This window comes from Anomaloglossus baeobatrachus, chromosome 5 (assembly GCF_048569485.1).
Source record: "Anomaloglossus baeobatrachus isolate aAnoBae1 chromosome 5, aAnoBae1.hap1, whole genome shotgun sequence".
Lineage (NCBI taxonomy): Eukaryota > Metazoa > Chordata > Amphibia > Anura > Aromobatidae > Anomaloglossus > Anomaloglossus baeobatrachus.
Window position 1 is genome coordinate 204,732,265 of NC_134357.1, and position 18,405 is coordinate 204,750,669.

The 18,405-nt window shown below is 47.5% G+C and overlaps 1 protein-coding gene across 2 annotated transcripts in view; it reads right to left on the reverse strand.

The window, feature by feature from the left end:
- KAT6B (lysine acetyltransferase 6B) overlaps nucleotides 1-18,405 on the reverse strand; it is a 745,545-nt gene that overhangs the window by 401,480 nt on the left and 325,660 nt on the right. For both annotated transcript variants that reach the window (XM_075349101.1, XM_075349100.1), the window contains exons 4-6: nucleotides 15,767-15,882; nucleotides 14,778-14,859; nucleotides 4,443-4,575 (exon numbers count right to left, since the gene is read on the reverse strand). In XM_075349101.1, coding sequence (XP_075205216.1) covers nucleotides 4,443-4,575; nucleotides 14,778-14,859; nucleotides 15,767-15,882 — 331 coding nt within the window. The remainder of the gene's footprint in view (nucleotides 1-4,442; nucleotides 4,576-14,777; nucleotides 14,860-15,766; nucleotides 15,883-18,405) is intronic.

The following is an 18,405-nucleotide window of genomic DNA, read 5'->3' on the forward strand; positions in this document are numbered from 1 at the left end:
CCAAAGGACCATAGTTCTGTGACTTCTTAAAGGGGTTTTGTCACGAAACAAAGTTAATTTTAGAGTTCGATTTTATCCATACACCTTGAAAAAATATTAAGTTCCACAATTGGACGTGTTTAAACTTTTTTTTCCTATGCTGAGACAATTTTAAAATAGATAATCTACTATGCACTGTGGAATGGTTGTATGCGAAAAATAGTATAGAGACATTACAGCACAGGATCATAAATTATTCTTTTGTGAGGTAAAACATTTCCCTGCCTGTTTCAAAAAAATGTATTTCCCCAAAGATGGAATCATTTGTGATGTTTGCTGTAATGTCTGTATACTTTTTTACTTACTCCCCTGCTCAGGAGATGTGACATGATTAGACCCTGTCCCTGTACAGTCAGACACAGCAATTACACAGTACATAGCAGAGGCACATATATTAGATTATCTCAGGAAAGGAACATCTTTTTTTAAACACATCAAATTGTGTAACGTTTCAAGATAGTGGAACAATTTCTTTAAGGCCACATTAGATGGCTGATGGCCAAATGACTGTTGGAACACTCTTTCATCCCACTTCCCATACACAGGAGCATATGTTTAGCTGAGTGTTCCTGCATTCTCTATTAAATTACCAGACATAATCAGGCGACAGCTTATCTCCAGGAGACAATACAATCTGTAGTTCATAATCGGACACATCAAATTGATATTTACCGTGACAATGAATCGTTTGGTGCTTCAAACACATCTGACTGTTGACCACACCTGACAATATTTGCGATTTTGTTTGGCATAAGGGTACCTTCACACTTAGCGATGCAGCAGCGATCCGACCAGCGATCTGACCTGGTCAGGATCACTGCTGCATCGCTACATGTTCGCTGGTGAGCTGTCAAACAGGCAGATCTCACCAGCGACCAGTGAACAGCCCCCAGCCAGCAGCGACGTGCAAGCGACACTGCGCTTGCACGGAGTCGCCGTCTGGAAGCTGCGGAGACTGGTAACTAAGGTAAACATCGGGTATGGTTACCCGATGTTTACATTAGTTACCAGCGCACACCGCTTAGCTGTGTGTGCAGGGAGCAGGGAGCCGCGCACACTGAGCGCTGGCTCCTTGCTCTCCTAGCTACAGTACACATCGGGTTAATTAACCTGATGTGTAATGCAGCTACATGTGCAGAGAGCAGGGAGCCGCGCACACTGCTTAGTGCTGGCTCCTTGCTCTCCTAGCTGCTGTACACATCGGGTTAATTAACCCGATGTGTACAGCAGCTACATGTGCAGAGAGCCGGAGCCGGCAGCACAGGCAGCGTGAGAGCTGCAGAGGCTGGTAACTAAGGTAAATATTGGGTAACCACCTTGGTTACCCGATGTTTATCTTGGTTACAAGCTTACCTCAGCTGTCAGACGCCGGCTCCTGCTCCCTGCTCGCTTCATTTGTCGCTCTCTCGCTGTCACACACAGCGATCTGTGTGTCACAGTGGGAGAGCGCCTTTGAAGAAAACGAACCAGGGCTGTGTGTAACGAGCAGCGATCTCGCAGCAGGGGCCAGATCGCTGCTCATTGTCACACACAGCGAGATCGCTAATGAGGTCACTGCTGCGTCACAAAAAGCGTGACTCAGCAGCGATCTCGGCAGTGAGCTCGCTGTGTGTGAAGCACCCCTTAGTCTAATGCTTATCTATGAACAAGTTAAGGCGCTACCTGGGACTAAACAACCAATGATGACCTACCTGTGGGATAGGTCATGGATGTGAGATTGGTAGGTGTCCTACAACTGGCATCCCTACCGATTAGCTGTCAGAAAATTTCAGCTGATCTGTGGTAGTGACTAGAGATGAGCGAGCCTCTAAAGGCTCGAGTTCGGTTCGTCAAACGGAGGCCGCGTTCGAGTTTGGCTCGACGAATCGTTCAACGAACCTCTCGAGCTCCATTAAAACCAATGGCAGGCAAAACAAACACATAAAAACACATTATAAATGTACACATACAGTTAATAAACATTGCCATTACACTTATAGGTCCCTGCGACGTGTCCTGCACTCTGTCTCCCGCCGCTTTTCCTTCCGATAATCGCTGCATCCTCCCGGTAACCAGTACTGGTGATAGGACCTTCCGTGACGTCAAAAAAAGCATGTGACCAGTCACGTGTCTATTATCTCATTGGCTACAGACTGGTCACATGGCTATGACGTCATGCTAGGTCCTGTCATTGCATCTCTCCGGTACGCGGTGATCGTTCTAGCATCTCCGTATACCGACGAAATGCTCTGGCACATGGTCGGCTTCCCCGTTCTGCTTCCCCGGTCAATAACGGAGATCAACATTGCTATAGCAACCCGCCTGTCAGCGGTGACGTCACCGCTTACAGCCTGCAGCCTCTGCTCACTCTCACTGAGTGAATAGACCGCAGTGCACGAGGAGCAGCAGCGTCTTCCTCCCATGCTGCGCTGTCTGATGTAGCAGAGCTGCATGGGTTGAAGGAGAAAGAAGACAGAAGACCATGGATCGTGGAGGGCTGACAGGGAGTAAAAAACATGGAGTCTCTAAGTGTGTCTATGTATTTATTTCTAATAAAGTATTTTTTCTCTCTGTGGTGTCTTTTTTTTTAACCCTTTATTGGAGATTCTTAATGGCCGGGTCAAACTTGCCTGACATTAAGAATCTCTGACTTAATACTAGCTAGTAAAACAAAGCTAGTATTAACTCATTATTACCCAGCAAGCCACCCGGCTTCAGGGCTGCTGGAGGAGTTGGATACAGCGCCAGATGATGGCGCTTCTATGAAAGCACCATTTTCTGGGGCGGTTGCGGACTGCAATTCGCAGCAGAGGGGCCCTGAAAGCTCAGGCCAACCTGTGCTGCGGATTCCAATCCCCAGCTGCCTAGTTGTACCTGGCTGGACACAAAAATGTGGCGAAGCTCATGTCGATTTTGTTTTGTTTCATGAAATTTATGAAATAATTAAAAAAAGGGCTTCCTTATTTTTTTTGTTCCCAGCCGGGTACAAATAGGCAGCTGGAGGTTGGGGGCAGCCGTACCTGCCTGCTGTACCTGGCGAGCATACAAAAATATGGCGAAGTCCACGTCATTTTTTTGGTGGGCAAAAAACTCCTGCATACAGTCCTGGATGGAGTATGCTGAGTCTTGTAGTTCTGCAGCTGCTGTCTGCTCTCCTGCATACACTAGTGAATGAAGCATGCTGAGCCTTGTAGTTCTGCAGCTGCTGTCTGCTCTCCTCCATACAGACAGACAGCAGCTGCAGAACTACAAGGCTCAGCATACTCCATCATGGACAGTATGCAGGAGTTTTTTGCCCCCCAAAAAAATTACGTGGGCTTCGCCATGTTTTTGCATGCTAGCCAGGTACAGCAGGCAGCTACGGGCTGCCCCCAACCCCCAGCTGCCTATTTGTGCCCGGCTGGGAACCAAAATATAGAGAAGCCCTTTTTTTTAATTATTTCATGAATTTCATGAAATAATTTAAAAAAAAATGATGTGGGCTTCGCCCAATTTTTGTGTCCAGACAAGTGCAACTAGGCAGCTGGGGATTGGAATCTGCAGCTCAGGGTGCCCAAGCTTTCTGGGCACCCCTGCTGCAAATTGCAGTCCGCAGCCGCCCCAGAAAAGGGCGCTGTGATAGAAGCGCCATTTCTGGCGCTGTATCCAACTCTTCCAGCTGCCCTGGTGACGGGTGGCTCGCTGGGTAATAATGGGGTTAGGGCTAGCTGTATATTATCAACTGGCGCTAAGCCCGAAATTCATGGTGTCACGCCAATGTTAGACATGGCCACTATGAATTTCTAGTACAGATAAAAAAAACACAACACACAGAAAAATATTTTTATTAGAAATAAAACACAACACAATTAGTGACTCCATCTTTATTGAAATAAAGAACCCCCCTCTGCAGTAACCCTGGGTCAAGGGACCCACTCCGTCCAATCCAGATCCAATATCATCTGATCGGTTTGCTGGAAGGCAAAGCGATCAGATGATGTATCAGGTTCAAGGGCCTGAATCACATGACACAGCAGCTGATTGTATAAATGGCTTTTATACAATCAGATGATGCGTCAGTGCAAAAAAAAAACAACAAAAAACTACACACTTCTGTGCAGACTCCTGTCCGACAGCATCAGCTGATAGTTTAGCCGGCCGGGCGGTAAAAAGCCGGCCTCACCGCTCGACTTATAGTGTCAGCTGATTCCGTCAGGTGACTGCATCAGCTGATCATCTAGTAGTGACGGATGTTGGATTTCACTGTTCTGATACTGATGACCTATCACTCAGAAGGTTCCGGACAACCCGTGTATTAGCAGTTTAATGCTATATTAGTAATAAGTGTTTACAGTGAAAAAACCCATATATTAAAAAAAGGAGTCCACAAGCAATGTAAAGTGGCCATTTACATTAAATATACATTAAAACATAAAAAGACTTACAACATTCGTTGTTTTAGTTTGTTTTTTGGTCGACCCATTGGTTTCGCATATCGCCTCTTGATCTGAGCAGCTTTTTCCTGTAGTAACTTGCGGCCCTTTTTTTTAGGCCGGCAAACCTGGCAAATCCACATCCCTAAAGCAGACAGAGGTATAGAATCATCCCATTGTGAAGGTTATTATTTAACTCTTACTGTTCCATATTTTCTGCTGTCATTTTTTATTTCTTTATCTGGTATGTGCTAAACACACTAAGCATTAAGACAAAAAAGATCAAGTTGAATTGCACCATGGGTAATGTGCAATCAAATCTCTTCAATACAGATTTAATAAAGCGGCAGTCTCAGGTCCCCATTGTCACTCCAAAAGATTGTTTCTATCATTTGATTTAATTCTTATAATGTAAAAAGCTATTAAAAAGCTAACAAGAGATAGATTAGGTCGTATATGTCTGACAATCCCATATATTGAAATAAGGCTTGCTTATGAATTAACTCTAGATGTGCTTGATGGGAGACAAGCCCAGTCCCACTGTAGGCCATTGTAGCAGGTTTAGGCCAAACAGACTGCTCACAGTAGCACAGCCCCTTCTTGTTGTATTAGAGACACCTTCTGGGACTCTTTCACATTCCTCACAGGCCTCTTCAGAGCCATTATTATCTCAGGCCTATCTGCGGCTATTAATGGGTCCAAGACAAAAACAGAACTCATCTTTGAAGACTTTTACTCCCCGCCTTTATTTTGGTATTGCTCTACACCATGATAGCCTTTGAGAGTGGTGATGTGATGTCAGAGCAATTTGGTCGTCTGGCACATAGCCCAACATTTTGGATGGTTTGGGTACACACTGTTTGATGTCTTATTCTTGGTGTGTGACCTATAATTCACTTGTATTTCAGCATGGAAAATTACACACCATTCTTCTTATTTGATGAGATTACATGGGCAAGGCCATGAAAAGGCTTATGCGAGGGAATGTCTCACTGAACTTACTCCTGGGATTATGGTGTGGGGTGGTATAATGTATAGTAGCCGGAACCCTCTAGTCTTAAGGCTGCTTTACACGCAGCGACATTGCTAGCGATGTCGCTGGTGAAAGCACCCGCCCCCGTCGGTTGTGCGTCACGGGCAAATCGCTGCCCGTGGCGCACAACATCGCTAGGACCCGTCACACGGACTTACCTGCCTAGCGACGTCACTGTGGCCGGCGAACCGCCTCCTTTCTAAGGGGGCGGTTCGTGCGGCGTCACAGCGACATCACACGGCAGCCATCCAATAGAAGCGGAGGGGCAGAGACCAGACAAAAGAAAGTGACGCCCACTTCGTTGCCGGAGGACACAGGTACGGTGTTGTTCCTAGTTACTGGGGTGTCACACGTAGCGATGTGTGCTGCCTCAGGAACGACGAACAACCTTCGTCCTGCAACAGCAACGATATTTGGGATTAGAACGACGTGGCAACGATCAACAATTAGGTGAGTAATTTTGATCGTTAGTGGTCGTTCGTACGTTTCACACGCAACGACATCGCTAACGAGGCCGGATGTGCGTCACAATTCCGTGACCCGAATGACATCTCGTTAGCGATGTCGTTGTGTATAAACCTCCCTTTAATTCCAGCTTCACCAACAGCTCAGTGTTACATTGATTTGGTCATGGACCCAAAGGTATAGCTATTTCTCAAAAGTGTCCAAGGAGCTGTTTTTGAATATGACAATGCCAGGTCACGTGTTGCTCATCCTCCCATGAGCAGCCTGCACAGCCTAAATGTGCTACCGTGGCCTGCAGCATCTCCGGACTTGTCTCTCATTGAGCACATCTGGGATTGTCATTGGTTGGCAATTGCAAAGGGATTTGCCAGTAGTGGATCTTGATGGTTTGTGTCCCCAAATACATTCGGCACAGCAGAACATTCCTCAGATAACTATTAATAACCTCAATGATTGCTGCCAAGGTGTGTAAGTACAGGTATTTCTGCAAATGACACTCATGCTCAATGCTGAACAAATCAAGATGTTTAAACATTTTGTTTTTATACCATTAACATGGCCATCCATCCTATAATTTCCATAATCCCTTAACTCCTCCTTCTTATCATTGATAATTATTTGTTGAGGAGTGTATATGTATGTGTATATATGTATTAAAAGAGGAACTTACATCTCTTAATATAAAAACTCACATAAAAAAACTGCCAACTAAACAAGGGTCAAGGAGGTCAAAATAATTATGGGGTAAAAAGATTTGAGAGAGGACAGATGATGGAGTTGTATTACTGCGGTGGAAAAGGTGATCCCAGCATTACACACAACCATGAACTATTAGAAAGAAATTGGCCTACCCTGACAAGCGTGAAGTCAGTAAAAGGAGCTTCTTTGATAACTTGTGAAGTAGAAGGGAGAGTGTGGGACCCAATTTTAGAGTACATTAATAAGGAGGAATAATGGTGTGGAAGAGACCTGAATCATCACAGCAGCACTGCGAGTAAAAACAGGCAGCAGTTTTACTGTAACCAAGAAGAATGGTGAAGTTAAAACTGAAATCTGTTTTTGTCACAACATAAAAACTGTGTGAAATATATAAATGGCCCACTAGACGTCTGACATAGCTGTAACGAAAGAAACTTTTAAAATAGTATGCTATTAAATGTTGTGAGATAGCGACCACAATTGTTGTAAATGGTCGCTATGTGTAACAGCGGAGAAGGTCCCCTGCGAAATGAACCTGAAAATGTTACTATGGGACCTGTAGTTCCACAAGTCTTGATATTGTATAAGGGTCAGGTTCCCTTTAAGGCTAGCTTCACATCAGCATTTTTTTGCCTTAAGGCAAAAAAACGCAAACTGCATGTTACAGGATCCGTTTTTAAAGAACAACGCATGCCACCGCTAGTGACCTGAACGTTTTTTTACTGGATCCGTCTACCGGATCCAGCATAAAAACGGACCGTTCACTTGGTTTGCATGCATTTGGGTGCTGTTTTTTGGCTTAGTTTTGAGGAATCCATTTTTACTATGTCATCTGCCATTCAACTCTGCTACATGGCCGCTGACAGCAGACAAAGACAGAGCCATTTAGCAGAGCTGAAGGGCCGCTGACAGCAGACACAGACAGAGCCGCGCGATCAGAATAAAGTCGGATGAACGTCACCCGACTTCATTGTCCTCCCGCAGCTCTGTCTGTGTGTCATGGCCTGATTTTCAGTCACCAGTGATGTTCTCACCGGTGCCCGCAAATCCCATGAGTGACAGAAGTGATCTCCGCTATCAGCGGTGCCATCACTGAGGTTACCCGTGGCCACAGCAGAAGTCCTCCCGCTGAGATCTGTGGCCGTGGGTAACCTGAGTGACGTCATCGCTGATAGCGCAACTCACTTCAGTCGCTGCGGAAAGGTCACAGAGAGCGGTCGTGGTCTGTGACCGCTCTCTGTCAGCTTCTGATGTAGCAGAGCTGAAAGAGTCGTCGTGGGACCTCGGTGGATTACGTCGGACATGGAAGGGTAATTGGGGACTTTAATAAAGTGGTGAAAGAGGTTGTTGTTTTTCGTCATTTATTACAAATAAAGGATTTTTTGGTCTATGTCTTCATTTTCTTTAACTAACAGGTTAATCATGGAAGGTATCTTAGGGAGACATCAGCCATGATTAACCTAGGACTAATTGGCAGCTATGGGCTGCTGCCATTAACTCCGTATTACCTCGATTGCCAACGCACCAGGGCAATTCGGGATGAGTCGGGTACAGTTCCGGGACTGTCACATCTAATGGATGCAGCAATTCTGGGCGGCTGCTGGCTGATATTATTAGACTGGGGGGCTCCTCATAATGTGGAGCTCCCCATCCTGAGAATACCAGCCTTCATCCGTATGGCTTTACCCTGGCTGGTATCTAAATTGGGGGGAACCGAACACCGTTTTTTGTTAGATATAATGCTACTTATAAATATAGATATTGTGAGACTGTGACCGGGGTTATCTATGACGGCCGGTATGTCTCGCCCCGGTTGTGCTCACTCCATGATAGAAAGTAGATCCACTCTAGGGTTAATGCTGTTTCCCTACAGGCTGAAGGGAGGGTTAAATAGAATCAGGAACAAGGGCAGGTGTGCCGGGTGTGGGGGAGTGGACAGAACTCCCTGAGCTCTCTGCGAGAGGCACATGTATTTTGTTATGGACTTTTGTTTGGACATTAAAACCGTGTGCTGTGAACCTTAATGCCTGGATCCCATGTCTTCTGCTGCGCAGCCGACCACGCTACCTCACATATGGTGGAGAATCGGCGGGCATGACAGCCGGTGAGGTGTAGCATCCATCCCTGGTGACCCAGTAGCACATGTCCTGGATTCGAGCGGCTATACTACAGCCCAAACCCGGCGACGCCATGGAGGACATACTAAGGCAGCAGCAACAGACTAATGCACAGCTACAAGAGGCTAATGCACAGCAACAACAGGCTAATGCACAGCAGCAACAGACCAATGCACACCTGCTCCGGGCGTTGGAACGTCAGCAGCAAGCCTTGCAAGTGCAGGAAAAAAGGCACCAAGAACAGATGGTTCTCCTGGCCAAGTCGATCCGTGCCGGACCGGCAGCAACAACCCCGGGACCGGGTGACGACGGCATGATGTGGAAGCATTCCTGGCGGTGTTTGAGCGGGTGGCCGAGCGGGAAAAGCTGCCGACCCCCCAGTGGGCTGAGGTATTGTTGCCCTATCTGACGGGGGAACCCCAAAAAGCATACCTGGACCTCTGTACCGAGGACGCCATTGACTATGTGACCCTAAAAGCCGAAATACTGGCTCGGTTGGGGGTGAATACCTATGTGCGGGTAAATCAGTGGTTCTATGAGGAGGCCAAACCCGTACGCTCCCAGGCCTATGACTTGTTGCATCTTGTAAAAAAGTGGTTGCAGCCTGACACTCTGAGCCCGGCGCAAATGGTGGAAAGGGTAGTAGTGGATCGTTTTGTGCGCACTTTACCCGTCACCGTTCAACGGTGGGTAGGACAGGGCGACCCGAGTACCCTGGACCAATTAGTGTCCTTGGTAGAGCGGCATGTGGCTACGCAGGACTTGATACGGGACACTGAGACTTTGCGTACCGCCCGTCGCTCCGGCCCCTCCAAGCCTAGGGCCAAGGACCCACCGCTGACAACGGTACAGAAGTCCCCTACCGTCCCGTCTGAGGCCGCGGCCGCCGTTCCTGAGGTCCGGAAGGTTCTGTACCCTAAACGACAACCCGTCAAGGGGGTTTCCGTCCCCATTAGATGTTGGCGGTGCCAGCGGGTGGGACATATGGTAGCCCAGTGTCCACTCACCACGGAGCCCATGGATTTTGGGGTTACCCGGCGGGGTTCAATATATGCTCAGGTGGTGTGTACCGCTGACCTGGTCTCCCCAGAGACGGAGCCCCACTTGTGCCAAATACAGGTGAATGGATGTCCGGTTACAGGATTGTTGGATTCCGGAAGCTTAGTGACCCTTGTGCGATCCACCTTGAGGGCTAAAGTAAAGGCCACAGGACGTACCGTGGGGGTGGTTTGCATACATGGGGACCGCCGCGACTATCCCACGGGGATTGTCACCATCACAGCACCTTGCGGTCAGGTGCAACATGAGGTGGGACTTCTTAACACTCTTCCTTATGACGTGATCCTAGGAAGGGATCTGCCCTATTTTTGGACTTTATGGAAGGGACCCCCTAAGTCCCCTCAGTTATTGGTCAGTCCGGGACCTGAGCCCTACAATCCTGAATCCGGGACGCCTGCCGTAGGGGTCACCATGATAGGGACAGAGTGTGAACCCGATAGGTCACCCCTAGAGGTATTGGCAGGAGAGGCTGAGATGGTCGAGCCCATCCCGGAGTTGGAGGCGTCCCCGGATACGTTTGGGACAGCCCAACTCCAGGACCCTACGTTAATACACGCCCGGAGTCGGGTGACAGTAGTTGACGGGGTGGCACAGCTGCCCGGTGCCCAGGTAAGGTACCCCCATTTCGCTCTTAAGCAGGATTTACTCTACCGGGTAGATGAAATACGGGGCGTGGGGGTAGAACAGTTGGTGGTGCCCCAGCCGCATCGCCGGCGGGTCCTCGACTTGGCTCATAAACACCTGATGAGTGGCCACCTAGGGGTCAAGAAAACGCAGGAGCGAATATTGCAAAGGTTCTATTGGCCCGGGGTCTTTGGGGAGGTAAAACGGTTCTGCGAAACCTGCCCGGAGTGTCAGCTTACCGCACCCCTAACCCATTTTCGCAGTCCGTTGGTACCTTTACCCATTATAGAAGTCCCTTTTGAACGGATAGGGATGGATCTGGTGGGGCCCCTCGTAAAGTCCGCTCAAGGGCACCAACACATCCTAGTGATCGTTGACTATGCCACCCGGTATCCCGAGGCAATACCTCTCAGACATACTGCAGCAAAGCTTATAGCTCGGGAGTTGTTTGCGGTGTTCTGCCGGGTGGGGTTGCCCAAGGAGATCCTTACGGATCAGGGGACCCCATTCATGTCTAAAGTGACCAAAGAGCTATGCCTGCTACTCCAGATCAAGCAGTTGCGTACGTCTGTGTATCATCCTCAAACGGACGGTTTAGTCGAGCGTTTCAATAAAACCCTGAAAACCATGCTCAAAAGGGTGATCTCCAAAGACGGGAAAGACTGGGATATGATGCTTCCCTATTTGATGTTTGCCATACGAGAGGTGCCACAGGCATCCACGGGGTTTTCGCCTTTTGAATTGTTATACGGGCGACATCCCCGGGGATTGTTGGACCTGGCAAAGGAAACATGGGAGCAAGAGCCCACCCCCCATAAAAGTGTGATTGAACACATTTTGGGTATGCAGAACCGCATAAGCGCGGTCATGCCAATTGTGAAGGAGCATTTACAGGAGGCTCAGGCCGCGCAAAGCGGCCGCTACAATAGACAAGCCACCATGCGGACCTTTAAACCCGGGGATCGGGTGTTGGTATTAATCCCCACGGCGGAGAGTAAATTCCTGGCTCAGTGGCAAGGCCCCTACGAGATAAAGGAAAGAGTAGGGGTGGTCAACTATAAAGTATTGCAGCCCGGTAGGCGGAAACCTGAACAAATATACCATGTCAACCTATTAAAACCTTGGCAGGAACGGGAAAGCCTGATGGCTGTTTTTTCCCCACCTCCCTCCTCTTCGGGTCGTTCACATCCGGCTCCAGCGACCTCCGGAGAGGACGAACCAGAAGTAAGGATTGGAGAAGCCCTCACCAAGCAACAGAGGCAAGAGGCCAGACGGTTGGTTCAGCAGAACCCCGATGTCTTCTCCGAGCTGCCCGGTAGGACCAGTCTGATACGACATGACATTGCCACCGAGCCCCACCTGAAGGTACGCCTGAAGTCATACCGGGTAACGGAGGCTCGTCGACAAGCCATATCGGAGGAAGTAAAGACTATGTTACGCCTGGGGGTCATCGAAAAATCCCAGAGTGAATGGGCTAGTCCGATTGTCCTAATACCAAAACCCGATGGCTCCTTAAGGTTCTGCAATGACTTTAGGAGATTGAACGAAATATCCAAGTTCGATCTCTACCCCATGCCGCGGGTGGATGAGCTGATTGATAGGCTGGGACAGGCGCGATATTTTTCCACCCTCGACCTGACCAAGGGGTACTGGCAGGTGCCACTGACGGAGTCCGCCAAGGAGAAAACCGCTTTTGTTACGCCGGAGGGTCTCTTCCACTATGTTGTCTTGCCTTTTGGGTTACATGGCGCTCCGGCCACGTTCCAGAGGTTGATGGACTTAGTACTGGAACCCCACCAGGCGTATGCATCAGCGTACCTTGATGACATCATTATTTACAGCTCCGATTGGCAGACCCACTTGGAACAGGTACAAGCGGTGGTGGACGCGCTTCGAACAGCCGGATTGACAGCCAATCCCAAGAAATGTGCATTGGGACTCACGGAAGCCCGCTACTTGGGCTACGTGATAGGCCAAGGAGTGATTAAGCCCCAAATTAACAAGGTTGAGGCGATCCAGAAGTGGCCTAGACCCCTGACCACGAAGCAGGTTAGGGCCTTCCTGGGTATCGTGGGGTACTACAGGAGGTTTGTAAAGGATTTTGCGGGACTATCAGCCCCCTTGATGGACCTTCTCAAAGGCAAGAAGTCCGTCATGGTGCGCTGGACTCCGCAGGCCGAGGACTCCTTCCGGGCCCTGAAGGGGGTCCTGTGCGGACAGCCCGTTCTTGTACACCCTGATTTCCGGAAGGAGTTCATAGTACAGACTGACGCCTCAGAGGTCGGCCTGGGGGCAGTGCTGTCTCAGGTGGTTCAGGGGGAGAAACACCCCGTCACCTTCTTGAGTAGGAAGCTCACCCCTCCCGAGCGGAATTATAGCGTAGTGGAGAAGGAGTGCCTGGCGATCAAGTGGGCCTTGGAGTCCCTACGCTATTACCTGCTGGGACGGCAGTTTCGCTTGGTGATGGATCACTCTCCACTGGTCTGGATGAGGTCCGCCAAGGAACGGAATGCCCGGGTTACCCGGTGGTTCCTTTCTCTGCAGAACTTCCGGTTTACGGTTGAACACCGGGCCGGTAGGTTGCAGGGCAACGCCGATGCCTTGTCCCGCGGCCCGTGTTTGATGGCTGGAGTTCAACCCCGCACGCTTGAACTGAGGGGGGGGTATGTGAGACTGTGACCGGGGTTATCTATGACGGCCGGTATGTCTCGCCCCGGTTGTGCTCACTCCATGATAGAAAGTAGATCCACTCTAGGGTTAATGCTGTTTCCCTACAGGCTGAAGGGAGGGTTAAATAGAATGAGGAACAAGGGCAGGTGTGCCGGGTGTGGGGGAGTGGACAGAACTCCCTGAGCTCTCTGCGAGAGGCACATGTATTTTGTTATGGACTTTTGTTTGGACATTAAAATTGTGTGCTGTGAACCTTAATGCCTGGATCCCGTGTCTTCTGCTGCGCAGCCGACCACGCTACCTCACAATATATATATATATATATATATATACACATACACACACACACATTAACATTTCTATTTTGAAAGTTATATACTTATTAATACATATATAAATGTATATTATAGATTTTAGGTTTGAATAAAGATTTTGAAGTATTTGAAAGAAAACTATGTCCTTTTCACCATGTTTTCAACGGCAAAAAGGATCATTCCAGCCGCATACTACCGCAAGTGGGAAAACAGGACCCGCCACCCATTGAAATACATTGCAGCTAGTGCTGCAATGTACAGGATCTGGTGAGCTGCAGTTTTTGGTCGAAGGAATAAAACGCTACATGTTGCGTTTTGGAAACATGGTAAAAAACTGCAACTCACCGGATCCAGACCCTGCCGCATGCAAACGGATGCAAACGCATATTGCCACTAGTCCATTGGCATTGCATTGAGCAGACAACGGATCCGGCAACATGTGCTTTCCGTTTTTCTGCCGACCGGCAGTAAAACGCTTATGTGAAGCTAGCCTAAGAATAGCCAGTGTGCTGGACAGGTCTGGATAATCACATACCCCGCCCATGGGTGTGTTTGACATGTGGTTGACAGGCCACATGGTTCTTTAATGGAGTCTGTTGTTTGACACATAGCAGACTGTGTGGAGTCTGTGAGCAGTGTGTGGTGCTACACTGTAGGAGAAGCAGCCTGAGAGAGGTTGTTAATCTCTAAGAGGCAGGAGCCTCTGTATGGTACACAGCTGAGGAACGTCAGACTGTGTTGAGAGACTGGAAGAAGCCAGACTGAGGAGGCAGTGTGTGTTTGTTTGTGTGTGTGTGTGTGTGTGAGGAAGCTGCCAGGCTTCCATGAAGAAACCTCATGAAGAGGTGTGTGGGCTCACATTAGTGAATGTGTGTAGAGACTGCTAAATCTCCTCAGAGGAACAGACTGAGAATCTGTGTATTAATCCTGATTGGGGTCAGTGTGATCACTGGGTGAGTCCACAGTTAAGCGGACCGTAATACCGTGTATATTCCTTTAAGACGGAAGAGGGTTTTTTGTATACAAGTTGCAAGTGTGGTTTATGCGGCTTTAAAATAAGCCAATGTACTTTTAAATGGAAAAGTGTTCCTGTGTGCCACAGTTATAGCAGCCAATTGAGTGTCCCCCAATACATTCAGTGAGCACAGCCTCACACTGTGTAAGAACAATGTTCATCAGAACACCTCAATGATGTTTGATATTTGTCTTATGCTTTATAATACAAGGGAAAATTGGTCACAGTGCTAATTAGAATCTGCCTTTAACGTTTCCTGTGCATTAGCCATCATACAGGGTCATTTTGTCCTTTGGCCACAGTAGGTATTTAAGAAATATTTTCAGATTTGGAAGTTTTGATATGCACTACCTTTTGGCATTCGTGCCAGTGGTGGGTCACAGCACTCCATGTGGAACCCTCTGTCACAAGAATCACAAAAAAGCATATTATCCTGAAAGACAAAAAAAAAAAAAAGATTCTAAAAACTATGTGAGGGATGGTTGTGTTTATCAATAATGTTATTTTTAGACTGTGTAATGTGTAATCTAGAGCCGTTTGTGCTGTTTAATACACTTTGTGCATCTTTTGACAGTCTAATTTAAGTTGACGCCACCTAATAGTTTGGCTTACTGGATGGAAGAAATCTTCAAACTATTGATGCACAGTGGCACATTTTAGGCCACACTCCATTAACATTAAGCCATGCCACTGATTCAATAATGTGCAGAAAGTGTCTAAAACACCAAATCAAGGTAACATTGGAATGAATAGAGAAGGCTTCACTCCACATCCATCCAGGGACTATCCAGGTTAACGGGCCTCATTAAGTAACAGAAGAAAAGAGAGATAGAGACAAAACTACTCCTGGCCTGAAGAGTAGCCCCTGCTAGCCGAGTAATCACCACTATGAAGAATGGCATAAGCTATGGTGTTTTATGGTGCTGGGGAACAGACTGGAGAACTATTGTGCACTAACATGTTTAGAAAGTTAGTCCCGATTCATCAGTGCCTTCACGCCTGTTTTTTTGCCTTTTTTGCGCGCAATTCCTCATTTTATTTGCGCATTTTTTTAAGTCTAGTTTATATGTGCTCACCTGTGGTTTTTTTTTTTTCTCTTTTCCGCTTTGTGTTCAAAGTTTAATGATTACAGATGCTTTCAGCTGATTCATTAATTGCAACTTTATTTAAAAAAAAAAAAAAAGGATAATTTTAACCTAATCCCCTGTGTTGGCATGAAGGTACTTGGTGTGCCAAACACCTATCCTAGGCAAAGGCAATCCAATAAGGCAATTTGCCTATAAGTTGTCACAAAACATTACAATACATAATAATATTATTACAGAGGGGAATAGACTCACCGCATTTTTCCCCTGAATCCTACACGCACTGCAGGTTTTGCATTCAATGCACTGCCATCTCAAAGCTTTGACGTTGGATGTGAGCTCCGGGCAAAACTTTAGACATGATGGATGACCTGTAGGACAAGAACACACTGTCTATAAACTACAGCGAGGTACACCAACAAAAATGTGCAGCCTGTCACTACCTAAAAAGTTTAATTAAATAAGAGAAAGATTCAACAGACACTAACAATTGTACAATTTCCTAATTGACAGGTCAGTGTTATTGTTGTGTAGAAAGAATGGACTGAGAATTACCGACATTCTCGGCTGTGACTGGTAACTTGGTGCTGTGTGACTGGTCCATACTCATGGCAGACATGAAAAGGCTCAAATGTGCTCCTCCCATAGTGGGGCTAAAATGGTGACCACCACCAGCTTTAGGTATGTACATGTCAGTAAAGCAGCTCCATTTTGTTCAGTGCTATAGAACGTCATCTCTACTTTAACTAACTATGCAACAGATATAGAGTCTGTATTATTTTCACAGAAAAAAAAAACATGTTAAAAACTCCATATGTACTGCGGAATTCCAACCTAAAAGCACTGCTCCAAAGGGAAATATCTACACATACAGACCCTATACAGCACTGCACCGGAAGCATGCAGCTCCATCCTACAGAACAGTACCATACAACAGTTGTGTCCATGTACGTGAGGTCTTATACAGAAGTTAGAAGAGCATACATTGAGAGCTCTCCTCAGATCAGGTTCCTGTAGGAATTACAAGCAATTTACAGCCTCCCTCATGCCTTCTCTTATATGAAAGGGATCAAGAAGCCAGAGGTTAATCTGCGGTCATCCTCTTCTGTCAGCACGTTTTTTTTGGCATTTAGCGTATCTCATCAGAGAGCTTCTCTTCACACTTGACCATTACTGCCTCACCACAACATGGAACAAGAAACCAAAGTCCATATACTCCACAGAGCATGCTTCACAGGGGACTTTACCCTCCCCAGCTACAGGGGATTCTGATATGGGGAATGCCATAATTGATTTGAAACAATAATAAGATTTTGGGTACTCACCGTAAAATCCCTTTCTCGGAGTCTTCATTGCAAGAAACCATGGGTGTATGCTGCTGGCTCTAGGAGGCTGACACTATGCAAATCAAAACAATGGTTCCTCCCCAGTAGTATACACCCAACGACCGGAGCTGAGGAGATCAGTTAGTGTAAAAGCAGTAAGAGGAGAAGCTTGAATCTTAAAACAGACCGGACCCACTAAAGTCCGAAGAAAAAGGGCGGGTGCTGTGTCCCCCAATGAAGACTCCGAGAAAGAGATTTTACGGTGAGTACCCAAAATCTTATTTTCTCTGTCGCTTCATTGGGTGACACAGGAAACCATGGGACATCCTAAAGCAGTCCCCAAGGGTGGGAAAAGGAGGACTCGAAAACATGGTTGTCCGCAGCGAGTGGCATGGGGGTGCAGCTGCCCCCCCCCCCAGAAGCAGGGGCACGCACCTATTATGACCTGTCTCTGTCAGGTAGCGGGTGCGTCAGGCAGCGCGGGTGGTAAGGACAGGACAGGGCGGCATGGTGCATCAGCACTTGCCACCTACTAGTACCGCAGGGCAGGCTGAACGCTGCTCCCGCAGCTGCTCCTAGTAGGAGCTGTAAAATCGCATCCTCAGTGCCTGCCAGTCGCTCTGCACTGCAAATCAGCACAGTGGGGACTGGACTGGAGTGATGACATTGACATCATCACCCTGCGCCCCGTTGTGTCGAGTCCTGCAGTGCAGAGCGGCCGGCACAGTCACAAGCTGGGGAGACTGCTGGGAGGCTGAGCTGCTGCCACAAGTAAAAAAAAATGTAAATATTAAATCAGACAGTCTGGGGGTCTGGGAACTGTTGTATATGATGGGGGGATGAATATGGGAGCCCTATGGGGGGCCTTATATGAGATACAGCCCCCCCATAGGGCTCCTATCATGTGAGCCCTCTGGATGGACTGTATATAATATGGGAACCCTATGAGAGGCTGTATATGAGATGGGAGCGCTAAGGGGGGACTGTATATGAGATGGGAGCCCTAAGGGGGGACTGTATGTGAGATGGGAGCCCTATGGGGGCTGTATACAATATGTGTTTGTGGGGGGGGCTCTAGGACCCGGAAGCACCATGTGACTGGTGACGTTGCCTGGTCACATAGTGCTGTTTAAGGTCCTGCTCCAGGTCCTGCGCTGCATAAATGCAGAAATACGCAGCATGTGAACACAGCTTTTTCTTTAAAACAACTAATCGTTCGAATTTATTCAAGTTATAATTTATTAGTTTGCCTTCTTATTTACATTTAGAAGACATCGAGGCTGCCTAAATGGATATAAGAAACTGGTTCCAAAGAGGTAACTTAAGTAATTTCTGTAGGAAATGAAATTGAGAGGAAGCAACCCAGCCTAGAGACATTTAACCATAAATTCCATGTTTTTCAATAGGTCTATAATAGTGATCACTGATGAGCGAGTGTAATCATTACTATTCGCTATTCACATTATTCGTTATTCGGCAAGTATCGCTGGTGCTCGTGAGTGATGTGTCGATCAATATGGATCTGACACAATTTGACAGCTCTCTTCACTGCATAAAGTGAGCTGGCAC